This window comes from Heterodontus francisci, chromosome 11, assembly GCF_036365525.1.
Source record: "Heterodontus francisci isolate sHetFra1 chromosome 11, sHetFra1.hap1, whole genome shotgun sequence".
In the NCBI taxonomy this organism is placed as follows: domain Eukaryota; kingdom Metazoa; phylum Chordata; class Chondrichthyes; order Heterodontiformes; family Heterodontidae; genus Heterodontus; species Heterodontus francisci.
Genome location: NC_090381.1, coordinates 22,893,044 through 22,907,524, shown reverse-complemented (window position 1 = coordinate 22,907,524; position 14,481 = coordinate 22,893,044). Strand labels below are relative to the sequence as shown.

Sequence of the window (14,481 nt, the reverse complement as noted above, 5' to 3'; positions counted from 1 at the left end):
CCATATATTAACCTTATTCCCACCCCCATATATATAAACCTTATTCCTCTCCCCCATATATATAAACCTTATTCCCACCCCCATATATATAAACCTTATTCCTCTCCCCCATATATATCAACCTTATTCCTCTCCCCCATATATATCAACCTTGTTCCTCTCCCCCATATATATAAACCTTATTCCCACCCCCATATATATAAAGCTTATTACCACCCCCATATATATCAACCTTATTCCTCTCCCCCATATATATCAACCTTATTCCTCTCCCCCATATATATCAACCTTATTCCTCTCCCCCATATATATCAACCTTATTCCTCTCCCCCATATATATCAACCTTATTCCTCTCCCCCATATATATCAACCTTATTCCTCTCCCCCATATATATCAACCTTATTCCTCTCCCCCATATATATCAACCTTATTCCTCTCCCCCATATATATCAACCTTATTCCCACCCCCATATATATAAACCTTATTCCCACCCCCATATATATAAAGCTTATTACCACCCACATATATATAAACCTTATTCCTCTCCCCCATATATATAAACCTTATTCCCACCCCCATATATATAAAGCTTATTACCACCCCCATATATATCAACCTTATTCCTCTCCCCCATATATATCAACCTTATTCCTCTCCCCCATATATATCAACCTTATTCCTCTCCCCCATATATATCAACCTTATTCCTCTCCCCCATATATATCAACCTTATTCCTCTCCCCCATATATATCAACCTTATTCCTCTCCCCCATATATATCAACCTTATTCCTCTCCCCCATATATATCAACCTTATTCCTCTCCCCCATATATATCAACCTTATTCCTCTCCCCCATATATATCAACCTTATTCCTCTCCCCCATATATATCAACCTTATTCCCACCCCCATATATATAAACCTTATTCCCACCCCCATATATATAAAGCTTATTACCACCCCCATATATATAAACCTTATTCCTCTCCCCCATATATATCAACCTTATTCCTCTCCCCCATATATATCAACCTTATTCCTCTCCCCCATATATATCAACCTTATTCCTCTCCCCCATATATATCAACCTTATTCCTCTCCCCCATATATATCAACCTTATTCCTCTCCCCCATATATATCAACCTTATTCCCACCCCCATATATATAAACCTTATTCCCACCCCCATATATATAAAGCTTATTACCACCCCCATATATATAAACCTTATTCCTCTCCCCCATATATATCAACCTTATTCCTCTCCCCCATATATATCAACCTTATTCCTCTCCCCCATATATATCAACCTTATTCCTCTCCCCCATATATATCAACCTTATTCCTCTCCCCCATATATATAAAGCTTATTACCACCCCCATATATATAAACCTTATTCCCACCCCCATATATATAAAGCTTATTACCACCCCCATATATATAAACCTTATTCCTCTCCCCCATATATATCAACCTTATTCCTCTCCCCCATATATATCAACCTTATTCCTCTCCCCCATATATATCAACCTTATTCCTCTCCCCCATATATATCAACCTTATTCCTCTCCCCCATATATATCAACCTTATTCCTCTCCCCCATATATATCAACCTTATTCCTCTCCCCCATATATATAAAGCTTATTCCCACCCCCATATATATCAACCTTATTCCTCTCCCCCATATATATAAACCTTATTCCCACCCCTATATATATAAACTTTATTCCTCCCCCCCCCATATATTAACCTTATTCCTCCCCCCATATATATAAACCTTATTCCCACCCCCATATATATAAACCTTATTCCCACCCCCATATATATAAAGCTCTTTCCCACCCCCATATATATAAAGCTTATTACCACCCCCATATATATAAACCTTATTCCCACCCCCATATATATAAAGCTTATTACCACCCCCATATATATAAACCTTATTCCCACCCCCATATATATAAAGCTTATTACCACCCCCATATATATAAACCTTATTCCTCTCCCCCATATATATCAACCTTATTCCTCTCCCCCATATATATCAACCTTATTCCTCTCCCCCATATATATCAACCTTATTCCTCTCCCCCATATATATCAACCTTATTCCTCTCCCCCATATATATCAACCTTATTCCTCTCCCCCATATATATCAACCTTATTCCTCTCCCCCATATATATCAACCTTATTCCCACCCCCATATATATAAAGCTTATTACCACCCCCATATATATAAACCTTATTCCCACCCCCATATATATAAAGCTTATTACCACCCCCATATATATAAACCTTATTCCTCTCCCCCATATATATCAACCTTATTCCTCTCCCCCATATATATCAACCTTATTCCTCTCCCCCATATATATCAACCTTATTCCTCTCCCCCATATATATCAACCTTATTCCTCTCCCCCATATATATCAACCTTATTCCTCTCCCCCATATATATCAACCTTATTCCTCTCCCCCATATATATCAACCTTATTCCTCTCCCCCATATATATAAAGCTTATTCCCACCCCCATATATATCAACCTTATTCCTCTCCCCCATATATATAAACTTTATTCGTCCCCCCCCATATATTAACCTTATTCCTCCCACCATCTATTAACTTTATTCCCACCCCTATATATATAAACTTTATTCCTCCCCCCCCCATATATTAACCTTATTCCTCCCCCCATATATTAACCTTATTCCCACCCCCATATATAAACCTTATTCCCACCCCTATATATATAAACTTTATTCGTCCCCCCCCATATATTAACCTTATTCCTCCCACCATCTATTAACTTTATTCCCACCCCTATATATATAAACTTTATTCCTCCCCCCCCCATATATTAACCTTATTCCTCCCCCCATATATATAAACCTTATTCCCACCCCCATATATATAAAGCTCATTCCCACCCCCATATATATAAAGCTTATTCCCACCCCCATATATATATAAACCTTATTCTCTCCCCCATATATATCAACCTTATTCCTCTCCCCCATATATATAAACCTTATTCCCACCCCTATATATATAAACTTTATTCCTCCCCCCCCATATATTAACCTTATTCCTCTCCCCCATATATATAAACCTTATTCCTCTCCCCTATATATATAAACCTTATTCCCACCCCCATATATATAAACCTTATTCCTCCCCCCCATATATAAAAACTTTATTCCCACCCCCATATATATAAACTTTATTCCCACCTCCATATATATAAACCTTATTCCTCCCCCCATATATATAAACCTTATTCCTCCCCCCCCCCATATATATAAACCTTATTCCTCCCCCCCCCATATATATAAACCTTATTCCCACCCCCATATATATAAACCTTATTCCCACCCCCATATATATAGACCTTATTCCCACCCCCATATATATAAACCATATTCCTCCCCCCCCGATATATATAAACCTTATTCCTCTCCCCCATATCTATAAACCTTCTTCCTCTCCCCCATATATATAAACCTTCTTCCTCTCCCCCATATATATAAACCTTATTCCTCCCCCCCCCATATATATAAACCTTATTCCGCTCCCCCATATATATAAACCGTATTCCTCCCCCCCCCCCCCGATATATATAAACCTTATTCCTCTCCCCCATATCTATAAACCTTATTCCTCTCCCCCATATCTATAAACCTTATTCCTCTCCCCCATATATATCAACCTTATTCCCACCCCCATATATATAAACCATATTCCTCCCCCCCCCCCCCGATATATATAAACCTTATTCCTCTCCCCCATATCTATAAACCTTATTCCTCTCCCCCATATATATAAACCTTATTCCCACCCCCATATATATAAACCTTATTCCCACCCCCATATATATCAACCTTATTCCCACTCCCATATATATCAACCTTATTCCCACTCCCATATATATCAACCTTATTCCCACTCCCATATATACAAAACTTATTCCCACCCCCATATATATAAACCTTATTCCCACCCCCATGTATACACCTTATTCCCCGCCCCATATATAAACCTTATTCCCAGCCCCTATATATAAACCTAATTCCCCGCCTCTGTATATAAACCTTATTCCCCTTGTACCAAGTTCAGCAGTATGGTCGACTGAGTTTCAGTTTTGATGGAAGGAAATTGTTTCCCTTGATATTTTGTGACTAAACCTTAAGCTCCACATGGATTAAGTACAGACTGGGCCACTTGCTGCAGTGGATCAAAATGACAGCACTAGCTGAGCTATGTTCCATGCTGATCTAGAAATCTTAAACAGGATACTTCAGAGTCCACAAGGGCTCAGGCAGTGTCTTCCAGTTCACGCTATCATGCAATGGAACTTCAGGATTCTGATTTTGCAGTGGTACCTACCAACACAGGAATAAAAATCCCAAACATAACTACAATGTCCATCAGTGCAGAATTTCAACCAATGCACAGCTGAATTTGCTTCGGTGACTGTACCAGCACTGGTTAATGTCGATGCAGTCAATACAACATCTGCCAGTTTTCCACGCGAGGAATTTGTGGGTTCTTCCAGTAGAGCCCTAAGACTCCAGGTTGGCTGTCATTGTGTCTGTAATACAGCCTAATGGAGTAACTTGCATGTTTTCAAGAAGGTTTGCTGCTTTTATCTGAGTCTAAAAATAGGTCCATATGATCCTGAATATATTAATAATTCTATAAAAATAACTAAAATTCATGTGAACATTGTTGTTCCAGTATCTTTGAATATGAGTGCTACTATTTGAGCTTTCTCTCAATGCTTGTAACTTGTGCTTATGGCAGTGTAGTAGTTTGCATAGATAGGCAAAGTCTCCTATGAACTGGAACCTGCAACCTTATGGGCAGGATCTTGGCGTGATCCGTGGTGGGGGGGAGGGGGGGCCTGAAGATGGGTCCGGAAGAGGCCCACCACGCCAGGAGGGCCCGGACCAATCCTCCCGACAGTGGCGAGGTTCTGTGGCGGCCCCCCCGCCACTGGGCAAAGGCACCTGAATTTAAATATTTAAATTAATAAAATGAATATATTTAAATGGACTTGCCTTCAATATTCTGGGTCCGCCTGATCTTTGGCACAGTGGTTGGCACTCCTGCGCCTTCAGTTCCCCGTCTGGCGTGACACAGGTGGGGAGGGGGAAGGAGTTAATATTTTCTATTGGGGTGGGGGGAGATAAGTCAAATAAATGTAATGGGTGTAGTGGATGGTGGGAAGGGATGAACTCTAAACTTTGCACAGTCTGGGGGGAAGATCACATTTAAAAGGTAAGTGTTTTGGGGGGAGAAGGGCAAATAATTAATATAAATGTTATTGGAGGGTGGGAAAGGGGTGTTAGAAATTTATTGTATATTTATTGGGGGCATACTTCTTTAAAAATTTAAATGAGCTGGCAGGGCTGGCTGCACTTTAAAAAAAAAAGGCACCAGCGCCTGCGCACAGGCAGCTGACACCATTGTCGGGAACGGACAGCCTGACCCCACCACGTGATTGAGGGGGGAGCGTGGGGGTGTGAGGCGGGCCACCCCAGATATTTAAATGAGCTGCCAACTGGGTGATTGCAGCGGCTCTTCGGTGTGCGTTCCGCATGGGCAGGCTGCCATTTTTTGAGCTCGCTGTCGAGATCGGCAGCGGGCTCTTAAAAATCCAGTCCTATATGTGCCATGAGTGGGTTAGGTCCGCATGGGACTTATAAGCACCCCTTAGCTAAAGTATCAGAGCCAACATGTACCCGTTAAGGTGAAGGGTAGGACAAACAAGTCCAGGGAACCCTGGATGTCAAGGGATATAGAGGATTGGATCAGGAAAAAAAAGGAGGCTTACAGCAGATTCCAAGCGCTGAAAACAACAGAGGCGTGAGAGAAGTATAGAAAGTGTAGGGTGGCACTTAAAAAAGTAATTAGGAGAGCAAGAGGGGACATGAAAAAACATTGGCGGGCAAGATAAACGAAAATCCCAAGGCGTTTTATAAGTATATTAAGGGGAGGAGGATAACCAGGGAAAGAGTAGGGCCCATTAGGGACCAATGTGGCTTTCTTTGTGTGGAGCCGGAGGACATAGGTGAGGTTTTAAATGATTGCTTTTCATCGGTGTTCACTATGGAGAAGGGCGATGTAGGTGTAGAGATCAGGGAGGGGAATTGTGATATACTGCAACATATTAGCATTGAAAGGGAGGAAATATTAGCTGTTTTAGCGGGCTTAAAAGTGGATACATCCTCAGGCCCAGATGAGATGTATCCCAGGCTATTATGTGAGGCAAGGGAGGAGATAGCAGGGGCTTTGACACAAATTTTCAAATCCTCTCTGGCCACAGGAGAGGTACCAGAGGACTGGAAGACAGCGAATGTGGTGCCATTATTCAAGAAGGGTAGCAGGGATAAACCAGATAATTACAGGCCAGTGAGTCTAACATCAGTGGTTGGGAAAATATTGGAAAAAATTCTGAGGGACAGGATTAATCTCCACTTGGAGAGGCAAGGATTAATCAGGGATAGTCAACATGGCTTTGTCAAGGGGAGAGCCTGTCTAACTAACTTGGTTGAACCTTTCGAGGAGGTGACTAGATGTGTCAATGAGGGTAAAGCAGTAGATGTCGTATACATGGATTTTAGTAAGGCTTTTGATAAGGTCCCGCATGGGAGATTGGTTCAGAAGGTAAGAGGCCATGGAATCCAGGGCAATTTGGCAAATTCGATCCAAAATTGGCTTAGTGGAAGGAGGCAGAGGGTAATGGTCGAGGGCTGCTTTTGCGATTGGAAGCCTGTGACCAGTGGTGTACCACAGGGATCTGTGCTGGGACCCTTGCTGTTTGTAGTGTACATTAATGATTTAGACATGAATATAGGAGGTATGATCAGTAAGTTCGCAAATGACATGAAAATTGGTGGTGTTGTAAACAGTGAGGAGGAAAGCCTTAGATTACAGGACGATATAGATGGGTTAGTAAGATGGGATGAGCTGTGGCAAATGGAATTTAATCCTGAGAAATGTGAGGTAATGCACTTTGGGAGGACTAACAAGGCAAGGGAATATACAATGGATGGTAGGACCCTAGGAAGTACAGAAAGTCAGAAGGACCTTGGTGTACTTGTCCATAGATCACTGAAGGCAGCAGCACAGGTGGATAAGGTGGTTAGGCAGGCATATGGGATACTTGACTTTATTAGCCGAGGCATAGAATATAAGAGCAGGGAGGTTATGATGGAGCTGTATAAAATGCTAGTTAGGCCACAGCTGGAGTACTGTATACAGTTCTGGGCACCACACTATAGGAAGGATGTGATTGCACTGGAGAGGATGCAGAGGAGATTCACCAGGATGTTGCCTGGGCTGGAGCATTTCAGCTATGAAGAGAGACTGAAAAGGCTAGCGTTGTTTTCCTTGGAGCAGAGAAGGCTGAGGGGGGACATGATTGAGGTGTACAAGATTATGAGGGGCATTGATAGGTTAGATAGGAAGAAACTTTTTCCCTTAGCGGAGGGGTCAAGAACCAGGGGGCATAGATTTAGGGTAAGGGGCAGGAGGTTTAGGGGGGGATTTAAGGAAGCATTTTTTCACCCAGAGGGTGGTTGGAATCTGGAACACACTGCCTGAAGAGGTGGTGGAGGCAGGAACCCTCACTACATTTAAGAAGTATTTAGATGAGCACTTGAAACACCACAGCATACAAGGCTATGGGCCAAGTGCAGGAATATGGGATTAGAATAGTTGGGTGCTGTTTGGCCGGCACAGACACGATGGGCCGAAGGGCCTGTTCCTGTGCTGTATAACTCTATGACTCTACATTCTGCCAGAGACCCTGTGGAATTCCCATAGTGTTCTGTTGACTCCAAAAGATAGTAAATAACACCTGTTCAGGCCATTATGTCCAAGACAAAAGTAACAGATTTACTTACTAGTAAAACCTGTCTCTAGATGCAGAAATCAACAAGCGCCACTGCTATGTCCAGACTGGCCAAGAGAGTGTGGGAAAATGGCGCACTGACACGGAACACAAAAGTCCGAGTGTATCAAGCCTGTGTCCTCAGTACCTTGCTCTATGGCAGCGAGGCCTGGACAACGTATGTCAGCCAAGAGCGACGTCTCAATTCATTCCATCTTCGCTGCCTCCGGAGAATACTTGGCATCAGGTGGCAGGACCGTATCTCCAACACAGAAGTCCTCGAGGCAGCCAACATCCCCAGCTTATACACACTACTGAGTCAGCGGTGCTTGAGATGGCTTGGCCATGTGAGCCGCATGGAAGATGGCAGGATCCCCAAAGACACATTGTACAGCGAGCTCGCCACTGGTATCAGACCCACCGGCCGTCCACGTCTCCGCTTTAAAGACGTCTGCAAACGCGACATGAAGTCCTGTGACATTGATCACAAGTCGTAGGAGTCAGTTGCCAGCGTTCGCCAGAGCTGGCGGGCAGCCATAAAGGCGGGGCTAAATTGTGGCGAGTCGAAGAGACTTAGCAGTTGGCAGGAAAAAAGACAGAGGCACAAGAGGAGAGCCAACTGTGTAACAGCCCCGTCAAACACATTTTTCTGCAGCACCTGTGGAAGAGCCTGTCACTCTAGAATTGGCCTTTATAGCCACTCCAGGCGCTGCTCCACACACCACTGACCACCTCCAGGCGCTTACCCATTGTCTCTCGAGATAAGGAGGCCAAAGAAGGAACACAACATAAGAAGCAGAAAGACACAGCAGGTTATTCATAGTACAGACATTGAAGAACACCCTAAATATAGAATCAGACAACAAGGAATTAAACTGTTCCGTTTAGAACATATTTCTTCGACATTGCAGACTTTTTGATCTGATGCCATATTGGGAGGCACAATTTTCTTGATTGATGTCACACTGTTCGACTTTCATGAGCAAACTGAACTGACGTGGAGCAGCTAAGGCAGTGATTTCATGCCAAAATAAGCCTTTCACATCAAAAATGTTAATGTTGAGACAATTACCATCTTCCCCAAGCATATCACTAGGAATAATGGGTTGGGTTTTTGGTCTGGGATTTCGTCTCCAGGGTCGGGATTATTTCCAGAACCCGACTCTGCACCATGCTGGAAGTAGACCCTCGACGCGATTTTCAGACAAAAGGCCAATTAATGGCCTCAAGGTGGAGGCCCCCTTTCAGTTCTTCCAAATATTTTAAAAATAAGTGACCATAGCAGCCAGACTGCCATTGTGGAAGGGGGAGCCTTCCACAGGTGGACTGTGACCATTTTGAAGTCGCAGCTACGGCAAGGATGGAGTATTTAAAAAGCACACTAGAGCGCTGGTTTCTTCCCCCCCGCCCCCCTTGTCCAGGTCTACAGTCAGGAGACCGCCTCCTCTCACTCGCCGTGTTTCAGCCACTGCATGGGGCCTGCCTGCTGACTGGAAAATTCCAGTCGGTGCTGGGGAGGGGCCTAAATAGGCTCTTTAATTCTTTTGGAAAATGGCTCGGGGTGGGACCATGCCAGCTGGCCGGTGACAAGAAATTCTGGACCCGCCTGTCTCTGCTCCCCACGCACACCCCTCCCCCCCCCCCCCCCCCGCCCCCCACTCATCGGGCTTCTAAAATAAATTTGCCCATCTGTCTGCAGTTTGCATATATTAGCATTCTGAAGAGAAACTGCCAAATCAGAAAGCAAAATTTGACCCAATTAATTAGATTACTGGCTGTGGCATCACCTGGTTCTGATTCAAAGTGAAGATCGGTCTGCTCAGTTTTATACATCGGACTGACAAAGAAATTCTTTTAAAGATAGAGCTGTCTGAAGTAATTTTTTAAATCATTTACTCTTATCTATTTGATGTGGAAACCAAAACAAAAATTCGCCAAAAGTTGTTACAGTAAGGTTAAGCTTGTGTAATAGAACAGCTGCGTCACAGTGTTTTTCTTTCAGATTTCCACATCCACAGTATTTTGCTTTTGTACATCACACTATAGAGTGATTTCAGTCTGTGCCCTTTGTTTAACTAGTACTTCTCTCTCTCCACAGCTGTGGCTTGGCACCCAGTGCATGAAGGCCTGTTTGCTAGTGGGGGATCTGATGGCTCTTTGCTGTTCTGGCATGTGGGGTGAGTAAAATCTGGAAATATGATGTGTGTAAAGGACATGTAACAAATAACATTCCAAACAAATGCACTTTGATTGTTTTCCTGTCCTTTCGACTTTTCTCAGTGAAAGATGTGATCCATGTGTAATTTTCCTAGGCTGGATCTAAATATACTATAAGTAATTTCACGTCAACTAAGATGAGGCAACATCTGCCACACCCCCAAAATGTCTTCAGTCCAGACTTGATGAAAACCTTGATAAGACCAGTATTTTCTTTTGTAACATCGTGCTGATCCAGTCCATGCTTGTTGTTGTACCGTAAATACGTTTGGTCCGACTCTGTTTATGGATGTGTCTGATTGCAGTGTGGAGAAGGAGGTTGGAGGAATGGAAATGGCTCATGAAGGAATGATCTGGAGCCTGGCCTGGCACCCCCTTGGGCACATACTTTGTTCAGGATCCAATGACCACACCAGGTATGACTTTAATTTACAAAGTGAAAGATAATTAAAAAAAATATTGAGGGAATCGAATGAAACTTGCAGAGCAGCAATGCAGCATGCCATCATATATGGAGCTCAGCTTCTGTTCAACAACTTCCCATGCTGTTGAAATCCACAGGAGCTTTCTACAATTACCAAACAAAAATAAAAAAGGGTGAATTTAATTCATTTTCCTTAAGTTGGTATCAAGCAATCTTTAATATAGCTGTTGTGTACAGCCAGTATATGTCTACCAGCTGTTTAATTCCATTTTTGCAATTCTCCCTCATTTGTTTAAATATCACACACAAGAGAACAGATTGCAATCCTGGGGACCATTAAGGTTAAAAGTTAAGGGCAGTATAGGAGCTGCTACAGAATAAGACAAAGCACTATGTAGTGCCTACTGTTAAAGAAGTTGTGTCCAGTGTTCTGTTCTAGTTTAGCCAAATTTTAAATGTGGAGGTCAACCTATGTTCAAAGAATGAGAATGGCCATGACCTCAGTAAGTGTTCTTAATACTATAAAGCCAGTCTAACTGTATGTTAAATTACATGCAACCTGTCATTGTCAGCAAATTCTGGACAAGAAACAGACCTGGAGATAAAATGAGAGATCGCTACAATCTCAACCTGCTTCCAGGGATGTCGGATGAAGCAGTGGGAGAGTATGGTAAGAACAGAATATGCTGTATCAGAATATATTATGCACTATTTTACAGTGTAATAAATAGTGGAAGAGACCAGACTATACTGTACATTGCAATAAATTAAAAACATTCCTGTTGAGATGTACACGCAAGTAGAATGCATTGTACAATTTAAGTAATATAATACAGTATAATCACAGGCTGTAATGAGATTATAAATCTTGTTAATATTGTTAATGCATAGTATAATATACAATAATGTATCAGAAATGTCTTTCACAACAACTAGTTTCATGTGTGATGAAAATGTGAGTCACACAGCCACTGACCTGGTATTTGACCAGCACAGGAGCTGTTTACTGCCTCACACACTTCCTGTAAAGGGAAGTAAACATGCAAGCACAATATTTCATAAAGATGAAACTCCCTGTACACATCCTGAACTTGTATTTATATTTGGAATTCCATAGATGACATTGAGCCAAACAGTCTGTCAAGTATTCCTGGGATGGGCATTCCAGAACAACTGAAACAGGCCTTGGAGCTGGAACAGGCCAGTAAGTAGATCACAAAGGGTTTAATATTATCAGTAAGTAGATCACAAAGGGTTTAATATTATCAGTAAGGGATTGAACCTGCTCTGCATGCATCTGAGTGTTCTGACCAACTGAGCCATATGGACAGCCATGCATACAGTCCATCTATTGAATTTGTTAAAGTTGGCAATGACAGCTATTTTGGTGCAAGACCATTTCCTTGAGTTAGACCACACAGCCAGGCAGTAAGTGTGATTGATTTAAGTTCAAGGGAAATCATGTTTAACCAATTTATTGGAGTTCTTTGAGGGAATTAAATGTGCTGTGGATAAACGGGATCCGGTGGATGTATTGTACTTGAATTTCCAGAGGGCATTTGATATGGTGCCACATCAAAGGTTATTGCAGAAAATAAAAGCTCATAGTGTAGGGGTAACATATTGGCATGGATAGAAGATTGGCTAGCTAACAGGAAACCGAGAATAGGCATAAATGAGTCATTTTCTGGTTGGCAAAATGTAACCAGTGGTGTGCCACAGGGATCTGTGCTGGGGCCTCAACATTTTACAATTTATATAAATGACTTAGATGAAGGGACCGAAGGTATGGTTGCTAAATTGCTGATGACACAAAGATAGGTGGGAAAGTAACTTGCGAAGAGGACATAAGGGGGCTACAAAGGGATATAGATAGGTTAAGTGAGTGGGCAAAGACCTGGCAAATGCAGTATAATGTGGGAGAGTGTGAAAATGTCCACTTTGGCAGGAAGAATAAAAAAGAAGCATATTATCTAAATGGTGAGAGATTGCAGAGCAATCACAAAAGGTTAATATGCAGGTACAGCACGTAATTAGGACAGCTAATAGAATGTTATCGTTCATCGCGAGGGGAATTGAATACAAAAGTAGGGAGGTTATGCTTCAGCTATACAGGGCGTTGGTGAGACGACATCTGGAGTACTGTGTACAGTATTGGTCTCCTTATTTAAAGAAGGATGTAAATGCGTTGGAGGTAGAACAGAGAAGGTTTACTAGACCTGGAATGGGCGGGCTGTCTGACGAGGAAAGATTGGACAGGCTAGGCTTGTATCCGCGAGAATTTAGAAGAGTAGAAGGCGACTTGATTGAAACATATAAAATCCTGACGGGTCTTGGCAGGGTGGACGTGGAAAGGATGTTTCCCCTTATGGGAGAATCTAGAACTAGGGGTCACTGTTTAAAAATAAGGGGTCGCCCATTTAAGACAGAGATGAGAAATTTTTTCTCAGTGCGTCGTGAGTCTTTGGAATTCTCTTCCTCAAAAGGTGGTGGAAGCAGAGTCTTTGAATATTTTTAAGGCAGAGGTAGATAGATTCTTGATAAGCAAAGGGGTGAAAGGTTATTGGGGGTAGTTGGAAATGTGGAGTAATCAGTTCAGCCATGAACTTACTGAATGGTGGAGCAGGCTCAAGGGGCCGAGTGGCCTACTCCTGCTCCTAATTCATGTGTTTGTAAGACACTGCAAGTTTCAAGGAGATCGATTTAATGGCCCAAAGTTTGGTGGAAAAAAACACTATGAACAACACATTAAGCAACTTCATGAAAAACTTGTGGCGTTTAAAAAAGGGACTTGCATTTTTATGGTGACTTTCATGGCCTGAGGACACCCCAAAGCACTTTACAGCCAATGAAGTACTTTTGAAGCGTATTCATTGTTGTAATGTAGGAAACGTGGCAGCTAATTTGTGCACAGCAAGCTCCTGCAGCAGTGATGTGATAATGACCAGATAATTTGGTTTTGTGACGTTAATTGAGGGATAAGTACTGTGAATGACAAGTTGCTGGCCAAGTTGCGCCCCTAGCTTTGCGAAAATGGCATCTTGTCCTTAACCTCCCGGTCATTTTCCTGAAATTGCTGTATTTGTACATTAATTACCAATAAACTTGCCACAGTAAGTCTAGTAACTACCAGTGTAATTAACCTTTTAACGGCATGACTATTATTAATGCCTGCCGATCAACCTCTGGTCCAGAAAGTGAACAATTCTAAGTGTGGAATCTGATTTCTTCAGGTTGCGAATTGTTGGAGATTTTAAAAATTGCAAATTTTAAATTAAATTTTTTTTTTACCTATAGTTTCTGTCTTTTTTCTCTCAAGCTAATCTTTCTTTCCCTCTCTTTGTTTCTCTTTCTCTACCTGATCTGACATTGAATCCACCCACTCTAATTCACCTCCCTCTGTTTATTTTTCAATCGTTTAATCTCATTGGTTAAGGATTGGTTGGTCTTGTTGTTCGCCAAAGTCCCAGGAGCCCTGTTGACCTCACTGCACTATTATCAGCTCACACCTCTAGCAACTTTGTGGGCAAAAATTTATAAAACCTAAACATGCAAAAACAAGCCTACCTAATGTGGCACCCCATGAGATGCCCCATACCAGCAAATTCTGGGCTAATTTCTTTCTGCTCCACTGATCATATACCAGAGGTCCCCAGATGGTAGACTGTAATCCATTGCAGACTCTTGGGACCTTTGTGATCTGGGGCATACAGAACCTTGCAGAGGTAACATAAGCGCAAACATCCCAAAACACTTCACAACCAATGAAGTACTTCTGAAGTGTAGTTAGTGTAATGTAGGGAAACGTGATGGCCACTTTGCATGCAGTAAGAAAGGTCCCACAATCAGCAATGAGTAAAAATAAATATAATCTGTTGGTTGGATAAGGGCAGCAGACACATGGGGAACACAGTCATCTGCAAGTTCCCCTCCAA

The 14,481-nt window shown here is 42.3% G+C and overlaps 1 protein-coding gene across 5 annotated transcripts in view; it reads left to right on the top strand.

The window, feature by feature from the left end:
• wdr33 (WD repeat domain 33) overlaps positions 1-14,481 on the top strand; it is a 139,245-nt gene that overhangs the window by 93,535 nt on the left and 31,229 nt on the right. For all 5 annotated transcript variants that reach the window (XM_068041816.1, XM_068041815.1, XM_068041818.1 and 2 more), the window contains 4 exons: positions 10,004-10,082; positions 10,428-10,538; positions 11,119-11,216; positions 11,664-11,750. In XM_068041816.1, the coding sequence (XP_067897917.1) occupies positions 10,004-10,082; positions 10,428-10,538; positions 11,119-11,216; positions 11,664-11,750 (375 nt within the window). The remainder of the gene's footprint in view (positions 1-10,003; positions 10,083-10,427; positions 10,539-11,118; positions 11,217-11,663; positions 11,751-14,481) is intronic.